The sequence below is a fragment of the Chaetura pelagica genome, unplaced genomic scaffold, assembly GCF_000747805.2.
Source record: "Chaetura pelagica isolate M959 unplaced genomic scaffold, ChaPel_1.0 scaffold13, whole genome shotgun sequence".
NCBI lineage: Eukaryota > Metazoa > Chordata > Aves > Apodiformes > Apodidae > Chaetura > Chaetura pelagica.
In genome coordinates this window covers 683,357-704,591 of record NW_009954543.1, presented here as the reverse complement: position 1 = coordinate 704,591, position 21,235 = coordinate 683,357, and the positions used below count along the sequence as shown (strand labels likewise).

The 21,235-nt window shown below is 40.7% G+C and overlaps 1 protein-coding gene across 1 annotated transcript in view; it reads left to right on the top strand.

Annotated features, from left to right (window-relative positions):
• Window positions 1–21,235, top strand: part of TTC7A (tetratricopeptide repeat domain 7A) — a 174,177-nt gene that overhangs the window by 107,050 nt on the left and 45,892 nt on the right. The window contains exons 15-17 of the mRNA XM_010004957.1: window positions 5,940–6,056; window positions 9,630–9,727; window positions 16,114–16,248. Of these exons, the coding sequence (XP_010003259.1) occupies window positions 5,940–6,056; window positions 9,630–9,727; window positions 16,114–16,248 (350 nt within the window). The remainder of the gene's footprint in view (window positions 1–5,939; window positions 6,057–9,629; window positions 9,728–16,113; window positions 16,249–21,235) is intronic.

The following is a 21,235-nucleotide window of genomic DNA, read 5'->3' as shown; positions in this document are numbered from 1 at the left end:
TGTACATTAACTAATTGGCTTGTATATCTGACTCACCACTGAAGCTAAACTCAGCAACTGATAAACTGAGCAGCTAATTTGCTGTGAAGATACTACAGTTCCAGATACACTGTCCTCTCACACAGGCAGATAAAACAAGACCAGATAATCTGGGTTATAAAAAGAACATGGGCTGCAATCGTATTTCTCAAAATTAAAGAGTGGCCATTTTTGATCAAACTAAGGGCTTGTCTGACTCCAGCAGCGCATCTGGTGAATGCACAGGGAAAAAACATGTAGAAATGTGGCAGAAGGATGATCCTATCCCTCATGTCATCCCCGCTTCTGTCAGCTGAGTGGTTTCAGAGGCAGAGGTTGCATTAGGTTGTGTTTAATGCCCCTGATGGGCCTGTCATCCGTGAATTTATCTAATCCTTTTTTGAACCTATTTATGTGTCTGCTCCAGAACATCCTGTAGCAATGCATTTTGCACATTACTTCTGTGTTGTATGAAAGAAGCACTTCATTCGTTCATTTTAAATCCACTGCTTGATTGCTTTATTGGTTATTCCTTACTTCTCTCATTGAAACAACCCAGACTGCTTTGATTTCCTGATCTTCATGTTTCTCATGATTTTATAAATCTCTTTTCTGCCAACCTCTTTTCCAGGCTGAAAAGTCTATTTACTATCTCCATATATCAAAAGCATTCCAAAACTTTGATCATCCTTCTTGTCTGTTCCATACTCTTGGTAGCTCTGTTAGGTGAGTTTGTGTCCTGTACCTACTTCTGTCCTCCCTTTGCATCTGTTACCTTAACAGGGAAGAAACTAATTCAAGAGTTCAGTGATCAAAGTGTTGAGGGTTTGAATCCATGCCTCTCAGTTCCTCAGAGAGTACCCTCTGGCTGTCAACCCCTTCCAAGTCGTGACATTCCCCTGCTTTTCATTGGAGCTGATGTGGAATATTTATCTGGGCCTCAAAGAGGTAGAAGGGTGAGCTGGACTCTGCTGTCCAAGAGGCACTTGCAAGCAGCTCCAACACCCCATAAATCAGTCATTGGATAAAGTGCATTTGCTGTCCTCAGAGCTGTGACTAGGATTCTGGTTGCTCTCTCCAGGCAAAAGTCTGTAAACACACAAACAAACAGGCACATGTATCCTGTCATTTAATGAAAGAAAGAAACTAAATACAAATATTAGTTGCAGAAGTTCAGTATCTTCATGCTAAGGTACACAGTTGTCTCGGTGAATTGGGACGTGTTGCTGCCAGTTTTGGTGTTTTGTTTTATTTTCTTTTGAATTCAAAATCCAAAATAACCCAGCAGCTGTGTGTGTAGGTAGGCAAATCTGGGTCAATAATGAAACGCTTTGAGGAATGACGGCCATGATCTGGTAAAGCTTGAAGACGTGTAGATCTTTGAGCAGCTGCTGACAAGCGCTGAAAAAATGGAGGGCTTATAAGCAGCCAGTGAATGGCAAAAACATAGATACATGACTACATAATGCTCCTTGTTCCTAATTTAGACTATCTAATTTAGAGTGGAACGTAGTGTTGTTTGTTGTAGTACTAGCATTATTTATTGCTTTTCAGATAACAGGGCACAGAGATCCCATTGTGATGCCATATAGATGTGTAGTTAAAGAGCTACATTTGATATTAAAAAATCCATTTTAAGGAAGCTTAAAAGAAGTCCCAATAATTAACTGATTAATAAATCTTTATATAGTCCTAGAGCACCCATAAAGTAGTCAGTATGTTATTACTAAACATAACTTGCAACTTCTTTCACAGATGTGCTTATAAGTATTTATAGTATACCATATGCACATGTGAAACCTTCTCATAATAAGTATTAACTATTAAACCTCAGTAATTAGATTGTTAATGATAGTAAAGAACTGCCTCTTTTCTTCATGGGTAGCATTGAAGAAGACATGAAGACCTTTTCTTCATGGGTAGCATTGAAGAAGACATTGAAGAAGACATGAAATGTTGAATACCTCCTGAAACCAACCAAAGTAGCTTGCTTTCTGCTGACAATTTTAATAGGCTTTCCAGTTTTCCAGTCCCTGGTTTTTTTATCAATGGGTGGTACATTATAGTGACATTTATGTCATTTATACTATTAAAATTTTGATACTTGGGTAGCCTAATTTTGAATTTTCAGAGCTTCATATCTTAGCAATGTCAACTGTATACAGATTTTAATTTGCCAGAGTTAATGTTACTAGGATAGACACATATGCTTGCTTGTGGCAGTAATCTGATGTTAGAACGGGGAATAGAAGCCTTTGCATGCTGTCTGTATACAAGATAGAAGAAAATAATCTGAGAGGGAGTTTAGAGTCCAGTGTGAGAGTAAGCACTAGTTATTTTCCATTGTTATTGTCCATGAAATTATGCACATTACAAGAATGATTTGTGGATTCTTTGCTCTCTTTTTCTATGTTTAGTAATGATTTAGATGTTTGTGTTAGCCCAAATCACTCTGTTTTCATTTTCAGAGGCTAACAGGATTACCAGTGACTGTATTGATAATGTTGGGACTGTTTTTAGATGTTGAATCTCTTTAAGAGTCTGCTCTGCTTAGCATTGCAAGCATCATATGAAAGTACAGTAAATTGATATTAAGAAAATATAATAAGGTGAAATCTGAGCATATGTAATTTTTATTTATGCCCTTGAGAGTTGTTGCAAACACTGATGTGGCACAATAACATTTTATTTATTTGTAACAAGAGCGCTATCTTAGTAATAAAATTATAAGTTTGAGATCAGTAATACCTGACTTAATTTTCCCTATATTTTTCTTTATTTTTGCTGTTACAAAACTGATGAGAAGCTGAGAAATACAAGCAGCTGATAGCACATGCAGCTTAATGTCCTGAATTTGTTTCCACCTCTTAATTGTAATATTTATTTGCATTGTTTACTACTGTTGCCAGCATGATTTTATTCCTTTTGCCACTTACATTCTTCCCACTTGCCTTTTTGTTTGGTTTTCTGTATTGTTCCATGGCACCATGAACAGCACTATTTCAAAGGTGAAATGCACAACAGCTAACAGCGCTTGGTATCTCCAAGATCTGGTAATGCTGCACTGCAGACAGTTGCTAAAGTGTGTGGGTTTATTATTTTTTTAACCTTTGTGTGTCTGTACCTTACAGCTGGTGGTAAGACTCTGCTGAGACTTCATTATGTTTTTGTGAGGGATTTGCTTTTTTTCTGTTTTTCACTACTTATTCTCTCTCCTGAGATAGAACATTGTGTCTTCATCCAAATAAATTGACATATAATCACTGTAAGCAATAAACAGCAGAGTGATGGAAAGAACTTGATGCTTGTCTTTTTAATGTTTAACTGTGATGTTTAAATATACTGTGTAATGATTTTAATTGCCTGCTGATAACTAAGCCATCTGTATCCCTAGTAATGTGAAAGGGAGGAGGGACCCTTAATAAATCTCCCCTGTGCAGTAGCATGAGTGTTAATAGAGTCTTATTTCCTGTATTCTTCTATTAATATTAGGAGTGGTATCTTACAGTGTTAAAAAACATGGAGTTATTCAGGGATGCAATATGACTATTTTTTTCTGTAGGCCTTAGGCTCCTAGACCACCTCTCTTCTGCTGCAAGGAGGGTCATACAGTGCTTTAGAAGTTCTGTCATTTTGAAAGATTGTAGTGGTTTAAGGAATATTTTCTCTGCATAAATAGCTTGCATTATTCCATGTGGCCATTGCTTGGACTAGTATAATATTTTTAACAACATAATTGCCAGAAGGAAGGTGATGATGCAGTCTCAGCCAGCTGCACAGCACAGTCCAAAGACTGAAAAGACTCCAAAGGCTACTCATGAGCCTGTGCATCAAACCTATAGCTTCTATTTGTGCATTATCATTGCTTTCCAGATGTTACCCTGTCATGCTGAAAAGGCTTTAAACACTACAGAATTTACTGTGCATGCTGTAAAGGTTATTTGCTTTGATAGATACATGTCTGCGTTTGATTACAAATCTCCATTTGACTAGTTTCATCTTCCAGCAAATCCTTGAATTTTCTGATACCTTTTCTATTAGATCCAAGACTCACAATTAGATACTTCTCTGTTTAGGTGCTTGCAGGCTGGGACAAAATAGTTTCTTTGCTGCTTCTCAGTTAAAACAAATAAAGTAAGCTTTTTCAGCCTTGGATGAAATATGTTTTTCTAGCCCTCAGATCACTTACATAACCTTTTTCAGAACCTCAGCCCATTTTTTTTTTGTCATCTTTTGGAGTTAAAGGGCAAGAACTGGAAACAGAATTGTAGTTAGTCTCTTAATGATGCTGTGAACAGGAATGAACACGTCTTCCAGCTCCTACTTGATTGTGTTTCCGTATATGGGTGCTAAGTGTTGCTTGACCTCTTAATTGCATTATTAAAAAAAAGCTACTTGAATCATAATAAGGGCACTTCCTTTCAGTTAGGGGGTCAGCATCTCCAAGAGCAGGGGATGTTTTTATTAGTATTGTTTTGCTCAGATCAGTAAGAAGAAAATCAAAGGTAAACATAGAGTACAGATATAAAAAAAGTAAAAGACAAATTCCCTTAGTTATGAACCTTGATCTTCCTTTCCTAGCCTAAGTTTGTACCTGGGGAATTTAGCTAAATGCTCGTCCTATGAGGTCAAACTGTAGCAGGAGCCATGAACAGACTTCCATATAGCAGCTGATGCAGCTGGGCTACATTTTGGTGATTCCTCTCTGCCTCTTATGCCTCTTCCCCCCCCAAAAAAAAAGCCCAACAGAAACAAAAAAACCCAAAACCAGCAACCTACAAAACACCAAAACCCTAACATTTGTTGTTGCAGAATGGGACTGCTGTTTTAGCACATTACTGTAGATATGCACTGCAGAGACTTGGCTACAGGTTTGTAATTATTGCAAGTGAAGGAACTCTTACTCAGCCACAAAGTCTTCTCTAACATCATCTATGCAGTTGTCTCTTTCTGAAGCTGTTTGGATTCCCCAGGGACTTGCGGGTCACATGCACAATACTGGTTTCAGGATTTTAAACTCTCAGCTGTTAATGTTGTATGCATGTGTATGCACATACGTTCGTCCAGTGGATTAATCACTAGCCTTATCAAGCTAATTGAAAATGCATAGATCTTGGACTTCCTGAAAGCATTTAAAGCAGAGAGATAGATTTACATGAGTAATGAGAAACTAAGTCAATCATTTTGGCAATCAAAAAATAAAAATCAAATTAGTGTACTGAAGTAAGGTGTTAAAAGCCATGCTAGCAGCAAGTGGTAGGTTGTGTCATTTGCCGAATCTGTCTTCTAACCTCTGCTTGACCTAATTCTGCCGGATTCCAGTGGTCTGTGCAAGTACATGTTCTCTAGGTATAAGAATAGTAGCAGCGGTTACACTACCTAGAACAGGAATGTGCAAGGGCTATCAGCTGTCTTGCCTGGGGCATGAGATGATTGCCAGCTGGTGTTAAGAAAAAGCGTTTCCTTCCTGTGAAGCATTACATAATTGTCTGCCTATAAAGTTTGTTGGGGTTTTTGTCTGTAAGTTATTATATAAGTCAGGGCTATAGGAAGATGCCAGACTCAGAAAACAGTGTGGCATATGTATTATGGCAGTTGTGTTTTTAATGCTGTCCAAAATAAAATGAGATTCCCTGTATGTTTCACCTTGTTAACTTTGCGGTGCACTGCTTTTAACACCATCCTGCCAGCTTTGTGACGCAGATTTGACTGCAGCTGAGGAATATTGTTAATCCTCTCATCTCCTTGTGAGGAATCGAAGTTGAGCCAAATGAAATGCTTTGTGCTACAGTGTTTGCTTTTAATGCTGCACATGCAAAGTGAGTAAAAATGCTGGTTGCCAGGATCTTGCAAGAGTGATACTGATTCTCCACAATAATGAGATGCCAATAAAACAGAAGTTATTTTTTTTCTTCTTGCAGCTTACTCTTCACCAAACTAAAACTGGAATGGATACATAAAGGACCTGAAGAGGCTCTGGTGACATGCAGACATATGTTGCAGATGTGGCAGATGGTATATAATGTTTTACAGCACAGGTAGGCTTTCTCCACTCTCTTAACAAGCTCAGATTTCATAATGGAGATGCAGTTATCTTTAATTTTCTAAATACTGAAGTTATTTTACAAAAAGGGTAATAAACAGTACTGTTTAAAAAGAAACATAAGTGTATTTCTAGCTGTCATTTAAAAAAAAAGATTTTAACAGCCATGATTTTAAAAAACCCACAACAACAACATAACAATCTCAGGATTTTAAGACTGAAGAAGCAGTATGAACTGCGTTTGTGATCTGAATGTCTAAACATCCCTAGCCATATTCAGATGTCCAGAAGGGAAAGCAGATTTTTTCCCCAATAGTGCTGAGCATCCATCAGCTATTGTTCACAGTCTGCAGTAGCTGGCACAACCCAGAAATGTGTAGGGGTGACACAGTTCTGAACAGAAAAAGCCAAGGAAAGGCACATGGCCAAAACTCTATCATGTTCTGTGGTTGGATGCTGGTTGCAAAGCCTGGTGCTAACTGGGCAAGGAAAGGAGTGAAGGATATAACATCTTTCTCCTTTCCCTTTTCCTAGTAAATCAGCATTTAAACAGTGCTTGGTTCCTTGTTTGTTCCCTCACCTCCAAAAGGGAAAGTTTAGGAAGTGTGACAGTTACCGGGTAGGGTTTTCTTCCTTCCCACACTCTTTGGATATTGTCCTGGTCATGACACCACTGTACAACAGTCCTGGGAATGTTGTAAAATACTGTACTTAATCTCTCACCTGTAATGTTCATAGAGGTTGTGTTTAATGGAAGGAGAAGCATCCTCAATGGCAACAGTCATGACAGAAGACAGATAAAAGCTTGCATTGTTCCCAAGTTTCTGTATGCATTTACATAAGCTTTCTAAACACCAGAAGTGTGTGTACAGCATGATGCATGTCTATATGCACATTGTCCTTGAGTGATTATTAGTAATTCCTTGTTGGTTTAGCTAATAAGCAGCAGACCAAACACAAAAATCCAGATATTTACATAGCAGCAGAGAAATGGTCACTTACAGGCTGGAGTAATTTATTTCCTAAGGCTTTAGTCTCTAGCTAAGGATTCAATCACGTACCTCTCATATGAATAATCTTTATACCCATAAGCATTCCTTCCTGATCAAATCCACACTGAACTATTACAACTGAGTAAGAGTTATACTTGCATGAAGCGGCTGCAAGCCTGAGATTGAAGAGGGTACATTGGAAAACAGACAAATAAGGAATTCAGCCATTTGGACTGCATTTGGATCCCAAGCTGTGCTTTGGCTGTTACACTTAAACACCCAAGATGCGATAGCTTTAGAGGCTTTTGATAAGCTTTAGCCATAGAAGCCTAAACAAAACAAATTGCTTTGCTTTTGCTCTTAGGAACTCTAATGTGTATTTCACTGCTATTCCCTGTGAGACTTTCTGGCTTTCTCAAAAAAAAACAACTTCATAAAGTATTTTCATTGGCAAATACTGCTTGAAAGGTAACAGGAATGAACTTGGCACATGCAGTTTTAAACTGGATTAAGTGACCCAGGGGAAGCACCTCATGTTAAGCAAATTGCAGCAGTATCAGCTAACAAATATGTGAAATATTCCAGGTTGGGCTTGCAAAGGAACTTAGGGGGAATTCTCATCAGTGACATTTGGACACAGACATTTTTAGAGCCTCTTGGAAAAAGAAGCCTGTATTGACATGAAATTGAGAGCTGTTGCTCCCATTACTCTACTAGTTCAATCAGTAGCTAATAGCCCACACAATTAAACTGCATTTCAGTTACATTTGGTTGCATTTGTTTGGCCTAGGTTTCCAGGCTTTGCAATCCTACTGTGACCCTGCTAGAATAAAGAGCATTCATGCCCACATCTTTTCCCTCCAGGCAGTTCTTCATAGGCCGTGCCCAAGACCTCTGTCCTCTTTCTGATAAACTGGTGCCTCTGCAGTCTCTCACAATCAAGTGTTTCCTTCAGCAGTTTTTCTGACCATCTTATCCACTGTCTCAACTACCTTGTAAAAACCTGGGCAGTGGAGCAGCAACATGTCCCGCTGCCAGCCGTCCCAGTGTTCTATGTGGAAGGCAAATCATCTGGCTGCTGTCCCTTCTGTGGTGCATGGAAAAGCTTTCTTGGCTTAAAACCTTGTACTGCAGCTTTGAAGGAGCAGTTCATTTTCAGCCCTTCTCCAGCATAATAAACAAAGCTGTTGGGAGTGGCTGTTTTGCAGTCCACTTGGTTTTCAGGCTGGGATTGTAGTCTCTTTTCCCAGTTAAAAAGCCACGCTCTTGACTGCTTTGAGGTGCATTTTTGTTAACTGAGGCCACCTCATCAAGCCTGAGGTACAGGACAGAGAATTTACTTTTATCTGTCACCATGTGATAGTCTCTACCAAGATATAAGCATGGAAACCAGCATGGAAGATGGAGAGGTCCAGTCAAGGCTAGAGGTTTGTGCAAACAGTCAAATGCCCAAGAATTTGAGGTCCACCAATAGAAATCATAACGTTTGATCCCAAAACCCAAGTAAGAGATTTATTAGCTATTGTAAAAATCCCAGATTGTTAGCTGGGAAGGACAAGAGTTGGTTTAGCTTTTGCTCTTGCTTTCTGTGATAACAGAATAATCATGTTTAAAACCAAATAGTTCCAAGCTAACTATTCTGCTAGATCAATGCAAATTCAAGGGAATCCTGTGCAATCCCTACCAAAGGACTGATCAGAATGAAAAACTGGACATCCGCAGCAATTATGACTCTGTGACAGCTTGTTTCCTGGGAGGAATATCATCCAAAGGCTGAGCTGCAGGCTTGGAAGTGTGCCAGAAAAAGTAGCCAGGGCAGTCACTTTTCTTTTTGATATTTTGTCCCTTAATGGATGGTGAGAGGAGATATCATCACCATCTGATCCCGGGGAGGGGTGGCAGAATATGTGGTGACAGGAAGGCTCAGGAGATCACCGTTAAGTGATTTTCATTAGCCATGTATTTGGTTTGGGATTTTTTTTTTGGAGTTTCCCTTTGGAAGACCTTTGCTGTGAGGACAGAAGTCTAGTAGAAGAGCAGATGATACAGCCTCTTATAAAGCAGTGCTGTGTGGTAGCTTTTATCTTCCTTCTCTGAACAGAACAAAGGTGGAAGAGGAGAAAATAATCCCTTTGAAATTAAGAAATTAGCACCTAGGAAGAAGGTGGCAATTGGCTAGTTTCACAAAGATCAGCACAGCACACCTGTGAACAAATCCTTCTGCAGAAAAGCCCAGGGGATGGTGGTTCTTCCAGGGTGTGAGGTTGCTTGTTGGCCTTCTCTGGCTTGGCTTTCCAGCTACAAACATGTTCTTTGTCCAGCGGTTTGTGAAGACACCAACAGCCAAATAAAGTGATAGTGTCACATCCCCTGGAACCCCTGCAGGGCAGCGTGACTCTGAGCTTTCAAGCCAGAGGCAGGCTGCAGGTGTTAACACATTCAGGAAGCTGATTGCCTGCGACTGGAAAGCTTGAGTTTTCCATTCCAGTGACAGCTAGATGAGACTATTGTCTGCTTCGAGGGACATGTCTCTCCCTTGAAAAGTGGGCAGGTAACACTGTTTTGTTTCTTTGCAGTGCCTCTGAGAAAGGAAGCAGTGTGACTGAAACACCAGTGATCAAAAAGCATAATGGACTGCATCTCACACTCCCAGATGCTCATGATACTGATTCTGGTGAGGAAACAAGATTTGTGTGTTCCCATTCTAAATACATGTTTTTGTGAGAGAAGAATGTTTTATTTTCTTTTGGGAGGGTTGCTGGGCTGGGGGTCAGGAGGTCCCAGTCTGTCTCCAGGGTTGTCTCTGCTGCACAGCATGTCACTATGGTTTCTCTGTTCCACTGCTTCTACATGCATAAAAAAATATATATATGGATTCCTGCTTTCTTTTACAAAGTTCTCTGATACGAACATGAAAGGTATTGAATGTGAGTTCACTATACTTCTGCAAGAACCATGGAATTTGGTCTTATTTTTAACTCCTTCGTCATTCTCTACCCTCCTCTCTGCCACAATTTAATGTTTTTTAGATGTCCTGATCAAGCCAGATATTATTGAGGGTTTTGGAAAGCTGAGTAAAAGTGTCAGTTCCTATTAGAGGATGATTTGGTTTGGGATTTGTACATAAGCCTTACAATGTTTTATTAAATGGTAAACACACATTCCAGTAATGGATATAGTCAGATGGAAATAACTGAGACATCAAAGCTAATCTTGGCAGGAAAGGAAAAGGAGGCTTTCAGAGAGTGCTGCTGACTTGTGATTTTATCATAAGTCTCATGACATTTGGTGCTTCCTTTAAAACCCTAACTCTCAAAATCAGATGATTATGTGAGAAACTTGCTTTTTAATTTGGGGTTTTTTTAGAGAAGCAATTTCTACCCTTGTGTATGTAGAGAAACACAAAAAAAGTTCACCTCACAGGCTCAGAAACTAGACAAGAAGAATATAAAAGCTTATTTTTTAAAAAACCTAATACTTAAACAAGCCTCATGCCTTGGGGCTAGGCAATTAGGGTTTATCTGAGTCTTAATCTTGAGCATTTGGAATTGGTAAAACTGAAGTCACATGCTTAGCATGTATGGCTGAGATAAAGGATAAGTTCTTACGTGTTAAGTATATGACTTGTATTAAATCATGTGTGCTTTACACACACGTTGTGTATAAATGGTTAAAAAGCATTGCAAGGTTAGGTTTTGAGCATACAAACATTAAAACAATATTCAGCATGTCTGCTCATTTGTTTGTAGTGCTAAATCCTTAGGGTCTATATTTATGACATTGTAATCTTACTCATTCTGTGCACACATTCATGTAATTTTTAATCTATTGATTCAGTTAAACTTCTATTACCCTTGGCTGAGATGACTGTATTTTATATATGTCATTTTTCTCATTGTTTATATGACAGTATTTTATAGTCTTCAGCTTAATTAAAGAGTACAGGTCAAATTTAGCACAGATAGATGGAAAGGATATACTAAATTAATTTCTGTTCTGTTTGGCTTATTTAGAAAGTATCTGGAAAGGGGAGTTGATATGGCATGAAAGTTTCCTTGTCATTTAGGAATAGTCATCACTGATAATTGTGAGTATTTGGGAAATATCCCCTATCATCCCTGATACTAGGCAGTAAAATGGGCTTTCAGTTTCAGTGAATATATGAAAATGGTTTGGAAAACACTGTAGGTAGTTTGCAGAATCCATCAGCCCCTAGGCATTACAAGGAAAGCAATAAAAACCGAAAAAATATTATTTGTGCAGTGTTTGTTACCCATCCAATTCCCAGTCTGCTGTTAAAACAGTGAGTAGCTTATGGTGCCTAGGCTGTGGGGCTGAGCCTGCTTTGATCCTTGTTTTTTTCAGCTCTAGTTGGTGTTGTGAAAGGCTTTCTGGGTTTGGACCCAATGCTCTTGTAATTTGCCTTGCTTTGTTATTGTGTGGAGAAAGGAGTGTGGCCAGTTTTGGGCTACATTCACTTCACAGCGTGATTTAACATTTTCAGACCAACTTGTCACCAGCAGAGCCTATAATATTTTGATGTGCTGGGGTGCCACCCTTCTAAGACCCCATTCCTGCCTTCTGCAGCAGAGCTGCAGCACCTCCCCCAGAGTTACTGCAAAGCTCAGGCACGTTTGGTCTCTGTGCAGTGCCTTCCTCAAAAAGCACCTGGGCTGGGTGCCTGTTCCAGCCCAGTTTTAGCAGCCAGTGTGCAATGGAGCAGCTGCAGTTCAGCAGAAAGTGCTGGATGTCATGGTACTGCCTGCCAGAAAGAGCGAATTAATGTGAAGTACAAGCTCTGAACCATCTTTTCATGCACATAAAGTGATTTGCACTGAATGCAGTTTAGTTTTTAGCCAAGAAATGTATTCCTCCTCCACTCAGAGAATCTAGGTTTCCATGCTAACATAGCTGCACCCACAATACATGTAAGGATGGGGCTTGCGCCAAAATCACACCACCCATCTCACTGCAGGACTGGCACTGGATGTGTTCAACAAGGGTCTGTGGATCACTGCTCTGCAGGCTGTACTTCTGCTGCACTTCTCCATCAGCAGAAAGGAGGCAGCTGGGTTTGTTGTCCCCTTTGGGAGCCTCTTTGAAGACAGCAGGATGAGAGATAGGAGAAAACAGCTCTATCCCAACTTGCCGTTGTGCCTCCCCAGAGCTGCATCTGTGGCTGCCTACTTTGAAGGAGGGAGGACGTCTGACATTTTTATAATTTTTTTTCATCATTCTGGAAGAGGCTCTGGTTTCCATTGTGAAATCCCCTGGGAGCTTGCAGCAGTATCACTACACTACACAAGCGCTCTGTTATCTCTGGACCTCACTGAAAGGGGGGGGAATACTGTGGCCGGGTTTGACACTGGCCTCTCCCTCAGACCAGAATGAGATTATTTGCTGTGCCAGAATTTTAAGTTTGCTGCCAGAAAGATTAATTCCTCTTGATTTTCTTCATCTTCTAACTGAAACAATGTTCCTAACTACATTCACCGATATCAGTCAGCTGCCTTGCTGTTTCATTCTTTTTCTGATTTAGTCTTCTAATGCTCTTGCCTGAAGTGATTTAGGCTAGGGAATTCTGTGTTGCTTATAAGCCTAGTAAATCTACTGAGGTACATTTCTATTTTGATTGCAGTTTTTTCATAGATGCGAAATATTAAACTTTGTCCTTCTTGGTCTTATAACAGCCCTAGAACAGTGCTTTAAAATTATTTAGATATATTTTGTATGGTTTATATGCAGAGCTCATCATGCCAAAATCAATTTTGTTATTTTTATGATTTCTTTCCAAAATGTGTGGAGGGCTTTATTGTAAAATGTGAAGTTTATATTCTGTCTAGTGAAGCTGTTAAAAAGAGAAAGAGACTGCACTAAAATAACAAATTGATGTGATATCTTCTTATGCCAACATTTGCATGTATTTTGAGGCATGACATTAAACTTCCGTGAGACAAGTTTTGTGGGGTTTTTTATATATATATAAAGAACTACATTTCTTTATGAAGAGATCTTTTATAATGAGGTGTTCAAAGTCACCTTTTGAATGTTGCTTGAAGACTTTCTGGCTTCCCCCACCACCCTAAGGTAAGAGTGATACATTGGCCACCTCTTACCTTGGGAGGCAACACCTTTTCTGGCTCAAATAGTCCTCAGCCCACCCCCGGGGTCACCATATTGCTTGCCTGAGGTTCAGAGCTGTGGCTGAGACCCTTTCAGTCCAGAAGGGCCAGGCTGGAAGAGACCTTCTTTTAGTACATTTGGGCAGACAGGCTTTAAGGAGCATTCCTGTGAGTGGTCCAGCAGAGGTGGGTAAGAACACAAGTAGCAAACAAGAGTATGAGCTAGGATGGAGGGCGCCTGGATCTGGCGTGTGTTTGTGTTTAGGACAAGAATGTTTTTTGTGTCTGAGGCTGGGCAGGGATAGGAGGGGATCAGCTGGTCTCTGCCTGGTGTGGCAGAAACTCTCTTCCTTGTGTAGGCTGAAATGGAAAAGAAAATAAACATCAAAGGACTGAAATGCCAAAGGCTGTTAAATGCAAAGAGCCTCCACTGTAAATTGCTAAATAATTTGGATTCCCTTTTTATGGCAGTGCAGATTGAAACCCTCAGCACTGGGCAAGATCAGTCACAAATTGCAGGCTTTCCTTTCTTGGCAGCCACCCGGCTAATGAAGAGAAGAGGAGCAGCTGACTTGTGTTCCTTCGAGTGCAACTAGCTCATAGTGATATTCCTGTAAAGACTGCTTTGTGAGGGAAGGGTGCTTCAGTAGGTCCTAAGTGGTTGTTCAGCCTCATGGAAGTGTGTGAACCTCTCCAAAATGCATGAAGGTGCCTTACCAGTGACACAATCTCCTTGAATTGCCTTGCAAGGAAAAGAGGATTTCCCTGAGCTCTGTCAGGATGTGAATAAAACACTAGCCCATCTGCCCACCTAAGGCAATCAGACCAGTTATGTTCGGGTGCTTGCAAGAAGCAGAGCTCCTGAAAGCCTCTCTGAAAGAGGGCAGTCTTGGCAGAGAAATGTAATCCTAAAAGTTGCTTTCAAAGCATACCAATGTGATCAGGAATACCAATAAAAGAATCTGGTTAGGCTGACTGCAAAGCCCCTGTAATTTTTTCCAAGTGTGCCAATCTAGAAGGCAAGAGTTCTGCTCTGACTTCGAGGTGCTCCTAATAACATCACTAGCTGTTCACGTGGCCATTTTCTTGGTGCCCCTGCAGTGCAAAGAGGCGGTTGGTGTTTTGGATGCCTGTAGGCGAGTGCCTGGTAGTTTTCATGGTGTTTAATAACCCTTGTCTGACTGGAATTCCTGGAAGTTTCAGATAATTTTTTCCCAGGTGTAGAGAAGGATGGGGGGAGAGGAGAGTTGAGTGGGCAGGGCAGGGGGAGGAATGCTGCTTAGTGAAACAGGCTGAAGATGGATCTGTTAAGTCAACTGTTAAATATAATAAACTGGTTGCAAAGCAGAAGGGCTTTTGCTGTACCATGAAAGCCGTAATCGCTACATTACTGCACTGTCATCTCTTGGAACACAAGAACAGGGATGTCTTAAAAAATATGTAGGAATTTAAGGAATGCATCTAGGAAGAGCACATTTGCATTTTCCAAGGATCTGTGGGAGGTACCTGTGCTGCAGGGCTGTTTTGAAGTTCTCCTGCTTCAAATGAATGACATTAGTTAGCAGTGAGATAATGGGACAAATATTTCCCAAAGCAGTTTGTGGCAAGTTGCACTGGCATCGCGGCCTCGGGTGAGCTCAAAGCATGGAGGGCTGGAAAACCTGCCTCCCCTCTGCCCTGGCAGAAGGCTGGGTCCCAACTCAGCATTTGGAGGAGCCAGGGACCATGTCCAGGGGAGCACCCCACTGTGCCTGCCAGTGCCCTGGCCCTGAGTGAGGGTCTGCTGCCAGGGAGCTGTGGTGTGGCAGCCCCTCTCCTCAGCACATTCCAGCTGGAAGAGCATGCTGACCCTCCCAGAGAGACCACTTAATGCATATACTGAGTGGCAGGTTTTTTGTCCTTCTGTCCCTTCCCTTGCCCAGAGCCTTCTCAGCTCCCCTCAAGTACCTGTTCCTAGGCTCTGCTGCTCGCTCAGGGTGGCTTCATTGAGAAAGAGTGGGATTTTAACTCCAGGATCTTGTGGTCTGCAAGGTCAGCCTGTAAGGATATATTGAAGAGTGCAAGTGTTTCAGTCACAGCAGCTCTCCAGAGAAAGAGCTTATCAATCTTACAGTCACATTAAACCTATGTATATTAAAATACTTATTTCCGAAAGCTTTACAAAGCCAACTCCGAAATCTCATTTTGTAGCTTCTTATTTTGTTGCCATCCTTTTGATACCTCTCTGAGAATTTGGGTTGCCCATATAACCCCACTTGCTGTACCAGAGAATGTGGTCTCTGCCCATGTGTTCTTCCTGCAAGTGGCTTTTGACGTGATGTTTTGTTCTCAGAGATGTGGGTGCCAAACACTTTATTTTTTAGTAAATGTTACAGCACATACTAAAGGTTAATACAGTCAAAGAAGCTCTCTGCTCCCCAACATTAAATGAAGAACCACACTGCCTCTAAACCAGTAGAACAATATTTATGTCACTTGTAATGTGTGCTGTGTGAAAGGTGCCAAGTTACCCTGTAATGCTGTATTAAGATTTTACATTAGTGGGCCATAGTTTGTAATTGTGTGGTGACAGTGTGCTTATAAGATGGGTTACTAAGAAGAATTTGTGGGAAATATTTGATGGTGGTGTTCTGCTTTCCAAATGAGCAAAATACTGTTGCTTCCTTGGTGAATGATAAGCAGACCTTTATATAATTACTGTCTGTCCCTTAATTTGCTTGCTTAAGCTGCAGCCCTTGGGTAATTTAGTGGGGGTTTTTCCGTGAATTAACCTTTTATAAAACACAGTTCATCAATTGGTCACATCAGAATTCAGTGGAGTTCTTATTACAGAAAACTATGCAGTAAGTAGAAAATCAGACCTGTTGCCTTAATGACTCAAAGAAATATCCCAATGAAATATAAAATGCATTATTGTTCTTGTTTGTTTGGTCCATAGGATCACAGCGAGCCTCTTCCCTTGCTGCATCAAGACTGGAACAGGCCATGTCTGAAATAACTATGCAGAGCAGCACAATGAAGCAAGGACCTATGCAGCTGTGGACAACTCTTGAACAAATCTGGCTACAAGCTGGTAAGTCCTGGACCACCTGGAGTTCCTTTTTCCCTCCAGTGGTGAATGAGAAGACAGAAATATTAACGGAGTAGTTGAAATCAGTAGTTGAAAATCTCCTTATTCCAGTAGAAAATCTGCCTATCTATCCCAGCCATTTTTTGAAATATCACTGATTTGATTCAATACAACGAAGAGCCCCAACAAGACTGGAGTAGCGCGATTTTCCAGCTCACCTTTATTTTTCCATAACACACAAAACTTCAGTCGTTGCTAAAATGCGGTTTTAAAACAAGGGGGTTGGTAATGCATCATTAACAAATGGTAGTTGGTAAGGACAATTGTTTTCGTTCAGCTTTTCCTACGTGTTGTGCTGTAATAAAACTGGGCAAGCCATATATTAAATGTTATGCAGACTGGGTACTTTCTGATCTTTGCAGAGGTTTACGTGAAATTATTAAAAAGAGCAAGTCCTCTGTTCATTTTATCCTTGACTGTTTGAATCTCCCAAGGCCATGTAGGTTGCGTGTCAGTTTCAGACACTCACTCATGCAGAGCTGCTACAGCAGAGCACATAAAGGGAAAAGAGAACAGTGAGAAGGAACTCCAGCCAGAGGCTATCTCCAAACTCGTGAAAGGGTTTTATGTAGGACACTTGATGAGGATCAGAGTTGCACATCATATCCTGCTATTTGCATTTCAGGACTAATAGAAAGAGTCCTGACCTTGCAATTTTGGTCTTAAGAGACAGGTTTTCTTCCACAAGTGGACCCACAGTTATGCACCTGAAGTTACATTTGAGCACTATGATTGCTTCTTAGGTGCCTGTTACCATTTGCAGCAACAATAAAGGAAAAAAAAAGACCCTACTGGAACCGTGCTGATAATTTGCTATTCTGTATGCAGGGGAACCTTTCAAATTCTCATGTAGCTAATCTGTACGATTGACATTTCTCACATAAAACCTGGCAGTCTCACCCTACTTCTCTGCAAAGAGTTTTACAGCTGTTTTTGTCACACACAAAATATGTGACATTATTTTTGTTACAATTTGACTATTAAAGAACAAAAGAAGTTACCTTATTGAATGTGTTATGCTTTAATTTATTCATGGGTTCACTTAAAGGCTTGCATGTATGTAAATTTCAGTGATTTGCTGTGGGCTTCAAAATCACTAGCAAGATATTGCTTTAATCATTTTATGCTCTTGATTTAAGGCTGCAGAGAAGGCTGGTGGGGAGCAAAAAAACCTGGAGTTTCTTGTAATGAGAAGTCAGGTGTCTGTTGTCCATCATCCTGCAGATAGCTCTAGGCAGTTTACATTTTTGCTGCTGTGAGAAAAGACAAAAGCAAAAAAGACCTAGTGCTTGCTGTGACCTAGCTGTGAATTGCTACAATTACTTTTCAGTGCAAATCGAGTGCCTTCCTCTGAGGTGTGTTAGTTGATTCATTTGGATGGAATTTATTTTTATAAGCTGTAACTTTTCCGTCCTGTTCTATCAGGTTTTAAATCTTTGCTTTGTTTCGTGCATACTTTTAACTGGACTTGAATCAGGATTGATATTCTGAAAATACATACTTAGACTGTTTTGTAATTTTGTTACTGAAATTATTGCTATGGATGGAGCTTAATGAGCTCTTGGTGAAGTACTGCCCATTCTCTTCAAAATGGTGTGGAAGTCTCTGCATTCTGGTATCCTGAGGGATGAGGAGAGATGCAGGTATTTTGGGGTAGTCTTTACTCATGTGGAGGGGGGCATAGCACTTGAATAATTAGAGGACTTCTTTGAAGTAGGTCGGATCTTACACTGGGCTTTGTGAGTGGAATAGTCCAAAAGGATATAACTGACCCTCTGTACTAGAATCTGTACCATCTGGAAGGAGGGGAAAGGAGGAATGGGTATACTTGTAAGATGTTAAAAACTTCCAAAATAGAGATATTCCATTAAAAAATAATAAAACAGAAATGTGTGGTTAAAACCAGCTGAGGTAGTCACATGCTTTTGTGTTACAGCTCATCCCAAAATTAACAGCTGTGGAAAGCAACAGGCAATCAGCGTTAATGTTCTGGTGCTTGCATCTGGAGTCCCTTCATATTAATGACAGAGCCACACCATTATGCTGTAAATTTCTAACAGATTTAGCTTAGACTTGTCCTTTTTCAGTCGATGACTCATCTTGTGACTCTAGGCAAGTTGCCTAACTTTTTCATACCTCGGTGTCCTATCTCTAAAGGGAAAAAATGTTAATCTGCCTTTGGGAAGTGACTCGTGTATTGTTGTTTTTGTTGTCATTAACACTTTGACCTTTTTAGCGTGAATCATAAATCTTTAGATAAAACTATTACAATTTCCTAACCTCATAATACAGTAAATTTATAACAAAGCATCCGTCCTTTCCAGACACTTAACAGGACACAGCTGGCCGTGTCTCTGTGTGTGGGTATGGATTTAGAGCACCAGGCTGCAATTGTGTCTGGGTTCCATTACAGCCATTACAGTTCCCATGCCTCTTCATATCCCAAGGCATGAAAACTAATGGTACCAACTGACTGATCCAGTTAGAGCTTTCTGCACTTAGATTGGAAAGAGGCATACAAAACCAACTATCCCACAGTTCTGTCAGGCTGTTCTTGCAGCCTGCAAGCAGCCAGGCCAGGCCACAAAGCCAGCACACTTGAAAGGGCCCAGTGAGTGTGTGTGGTAGCTATCAGATGGTGCTTATGTAGGGGAATTGTTACTATATCACCCTCTCCCTGCAGCTGTAATAGGAGTTCCTGCCTTATACAAAAGCATCCTCAGTTTCTTAGAGCTGGAGAGCCCTCGTTGATCTCCTAAGGGGTCTCACTATTGGTGCTTGATAACATGTGCAGTAACAGTGGCTGCAGGGGAGCAAGGCTCTGTACCCTGTGCAGATAGTTAAGCTCTTTTGTCCTGTGATAAAGATACTTGACTCACACATAAGAGGGCACAGACTTCATGGTTTTATCTGTAACTTTTCTGGTTTTATGACCAGGACAGTTATGTAGGGAAGATAGTAAAGCAGAAGCTTTGGAAGTGTAGCTGCTAAGTCCACATGTGCCGCACTATTAAGGGATGCTGCAGCTTGGCTTTCCCTGCAGCAATGGTTAGTGAAGTTTGGCAAGCTTATTTTTTGGAGCTTACTGTAAGCAGGCAAAGAGCTGCTTGATGGATCTTTGGTGTCTAGAAAGAGTCCTTTTCTTCTCTTTCACACATCCAAATAAAACTGGGAGTTCTTACTGTTAATTTTATATTCAGTCATCTTTTGTAGGACCAGCTGAGAGTGCAGTCATCTGCAGCAGGGAACTTTGCACATTTCTTCAGTGGGCTTCCATATCTTCCTGTTTTCCCTGCAGGTAGTCACAGTTAGCTTTGGAAGAGTACAAGATCTGCTGTCCCCAAAGACTAGAGAGGTTGTCTACTCCCCGCAGCAGGCATGCTTGGAAGAATACTAATAGGCATACTCTGTTTCCAAGTGTTCTGCAGCAAATACTGTGATTAATATGGCTTGTCTGGTCCCTTTTAACAGTAACCTCCCAGTCCTCTTGAAACGTAATAGCTTCTTAAAAGGAGAGAGTTGTCTCATTAGGCTTTAACATTAATAAGCCTAAACATTATTCTTGGCCCTAAGCCTGAGAAACAGCTCGTTTCAGGGAGTACTCAGGAAGGGTGCTGCAGTGCACGTGTGGCTGTGGTGCAGCGCCAGAAGAGGTGGTCTTTATGTGATCCATATGCCTGTTTTCCTTTTTCTGCTTTTCATGATTGAGAGCTTGAATTCAACTTTGAGAGAAGCGGCATTGGTAAAATTTGTTAACTCATTCCACCTCTTGTTGCAGGAAGAGCTTAAAGGAAAGTCCTAGAGGTTACTAGTGATAATACTGCTTGAATGACTGGGAGAAATATCTGACTTAGGAACAATTTCTACCCTTTATTTCCTTTGTAAACTTGTACCAGTATGCCTCTTTCTATTTAGAAACTACAATCATGCTGTTGGGCTAGAGGAAATGTACTTGAAATTGTTCAAATTTATGAGCAAAATTTACCTTAATTCAAGATTTTTGTAAGATCACTTTTGTCCCAGACAGCAAAGTGTGTCAGTACTGAAAAGAAATAGTTTAAATAGTTTTAATCTACTTGGCTAACTGGAGTGATTTCTTATCTGAATTATGTGTGATTATATTTCCAGGCAGTAATAACTGTATGCTCTATTTATACAGAGCATTTTAGAATGCTACATGCCAGTTTTTAGAAGAGTTCTAATATTCCAGCTCCTGTTCCTGTATTATTTTAAGCTTTGCTTTTAACTACAATGTCCACTTTGTTTGTCTTTACTAGTTCTTTATATCTGACAATTTAGCTTCTTGACTAACCCAATACTTTACCAAATATGGCCACTCACAGAAAAGTAGGTCTGGTAATTTGATCTAAGATTGGCTAAATGCCTGCTAAGCACTGTCTGTGGTTCTCACCAGGTAGACCCAAGGCTAATTTGAAGGAGCATTCAAAGGAAAACGACTAGGATAACTATTCCATGTACTCACAGTGCTGCTAGAGGGGGCTACCTGCAGTCTCAGTAACATGCTCAAGTTTGCCCTAGGAAAAAAGTATTATAATGAGCATGCCACGAGCAAGAAATGTAGAGAGCCAGTGTAGCAGACAACAGTGAGCTAATGGAAAAACATCTGCTCCCCCGAGTTATGTACAGCAGGAACTTTTTTTTTACTCCCTCCTTAAAAAAAAAATTCTTGCGATTTATTTATTTATTTTATTCCACGTGGGCCAGTTCCTGGGAAAAAGCTCTGTTAGAAAGAGAAGGGCTTTGTTCCACGAAAACGTGTCATCGGGGCCAGTGGGCTGGCCTCTCCAACCCCAGCTGGTCCAGGGCTGCTCAGCTGCCCTCCCTTGCTGCCCCCCCCTGCTGCCTTCCTCCTGCTGCACTCCCTGCTGCCCTCCCCCTGCTGCACTCCCTTTCTGCCCTCCCCCTGCTG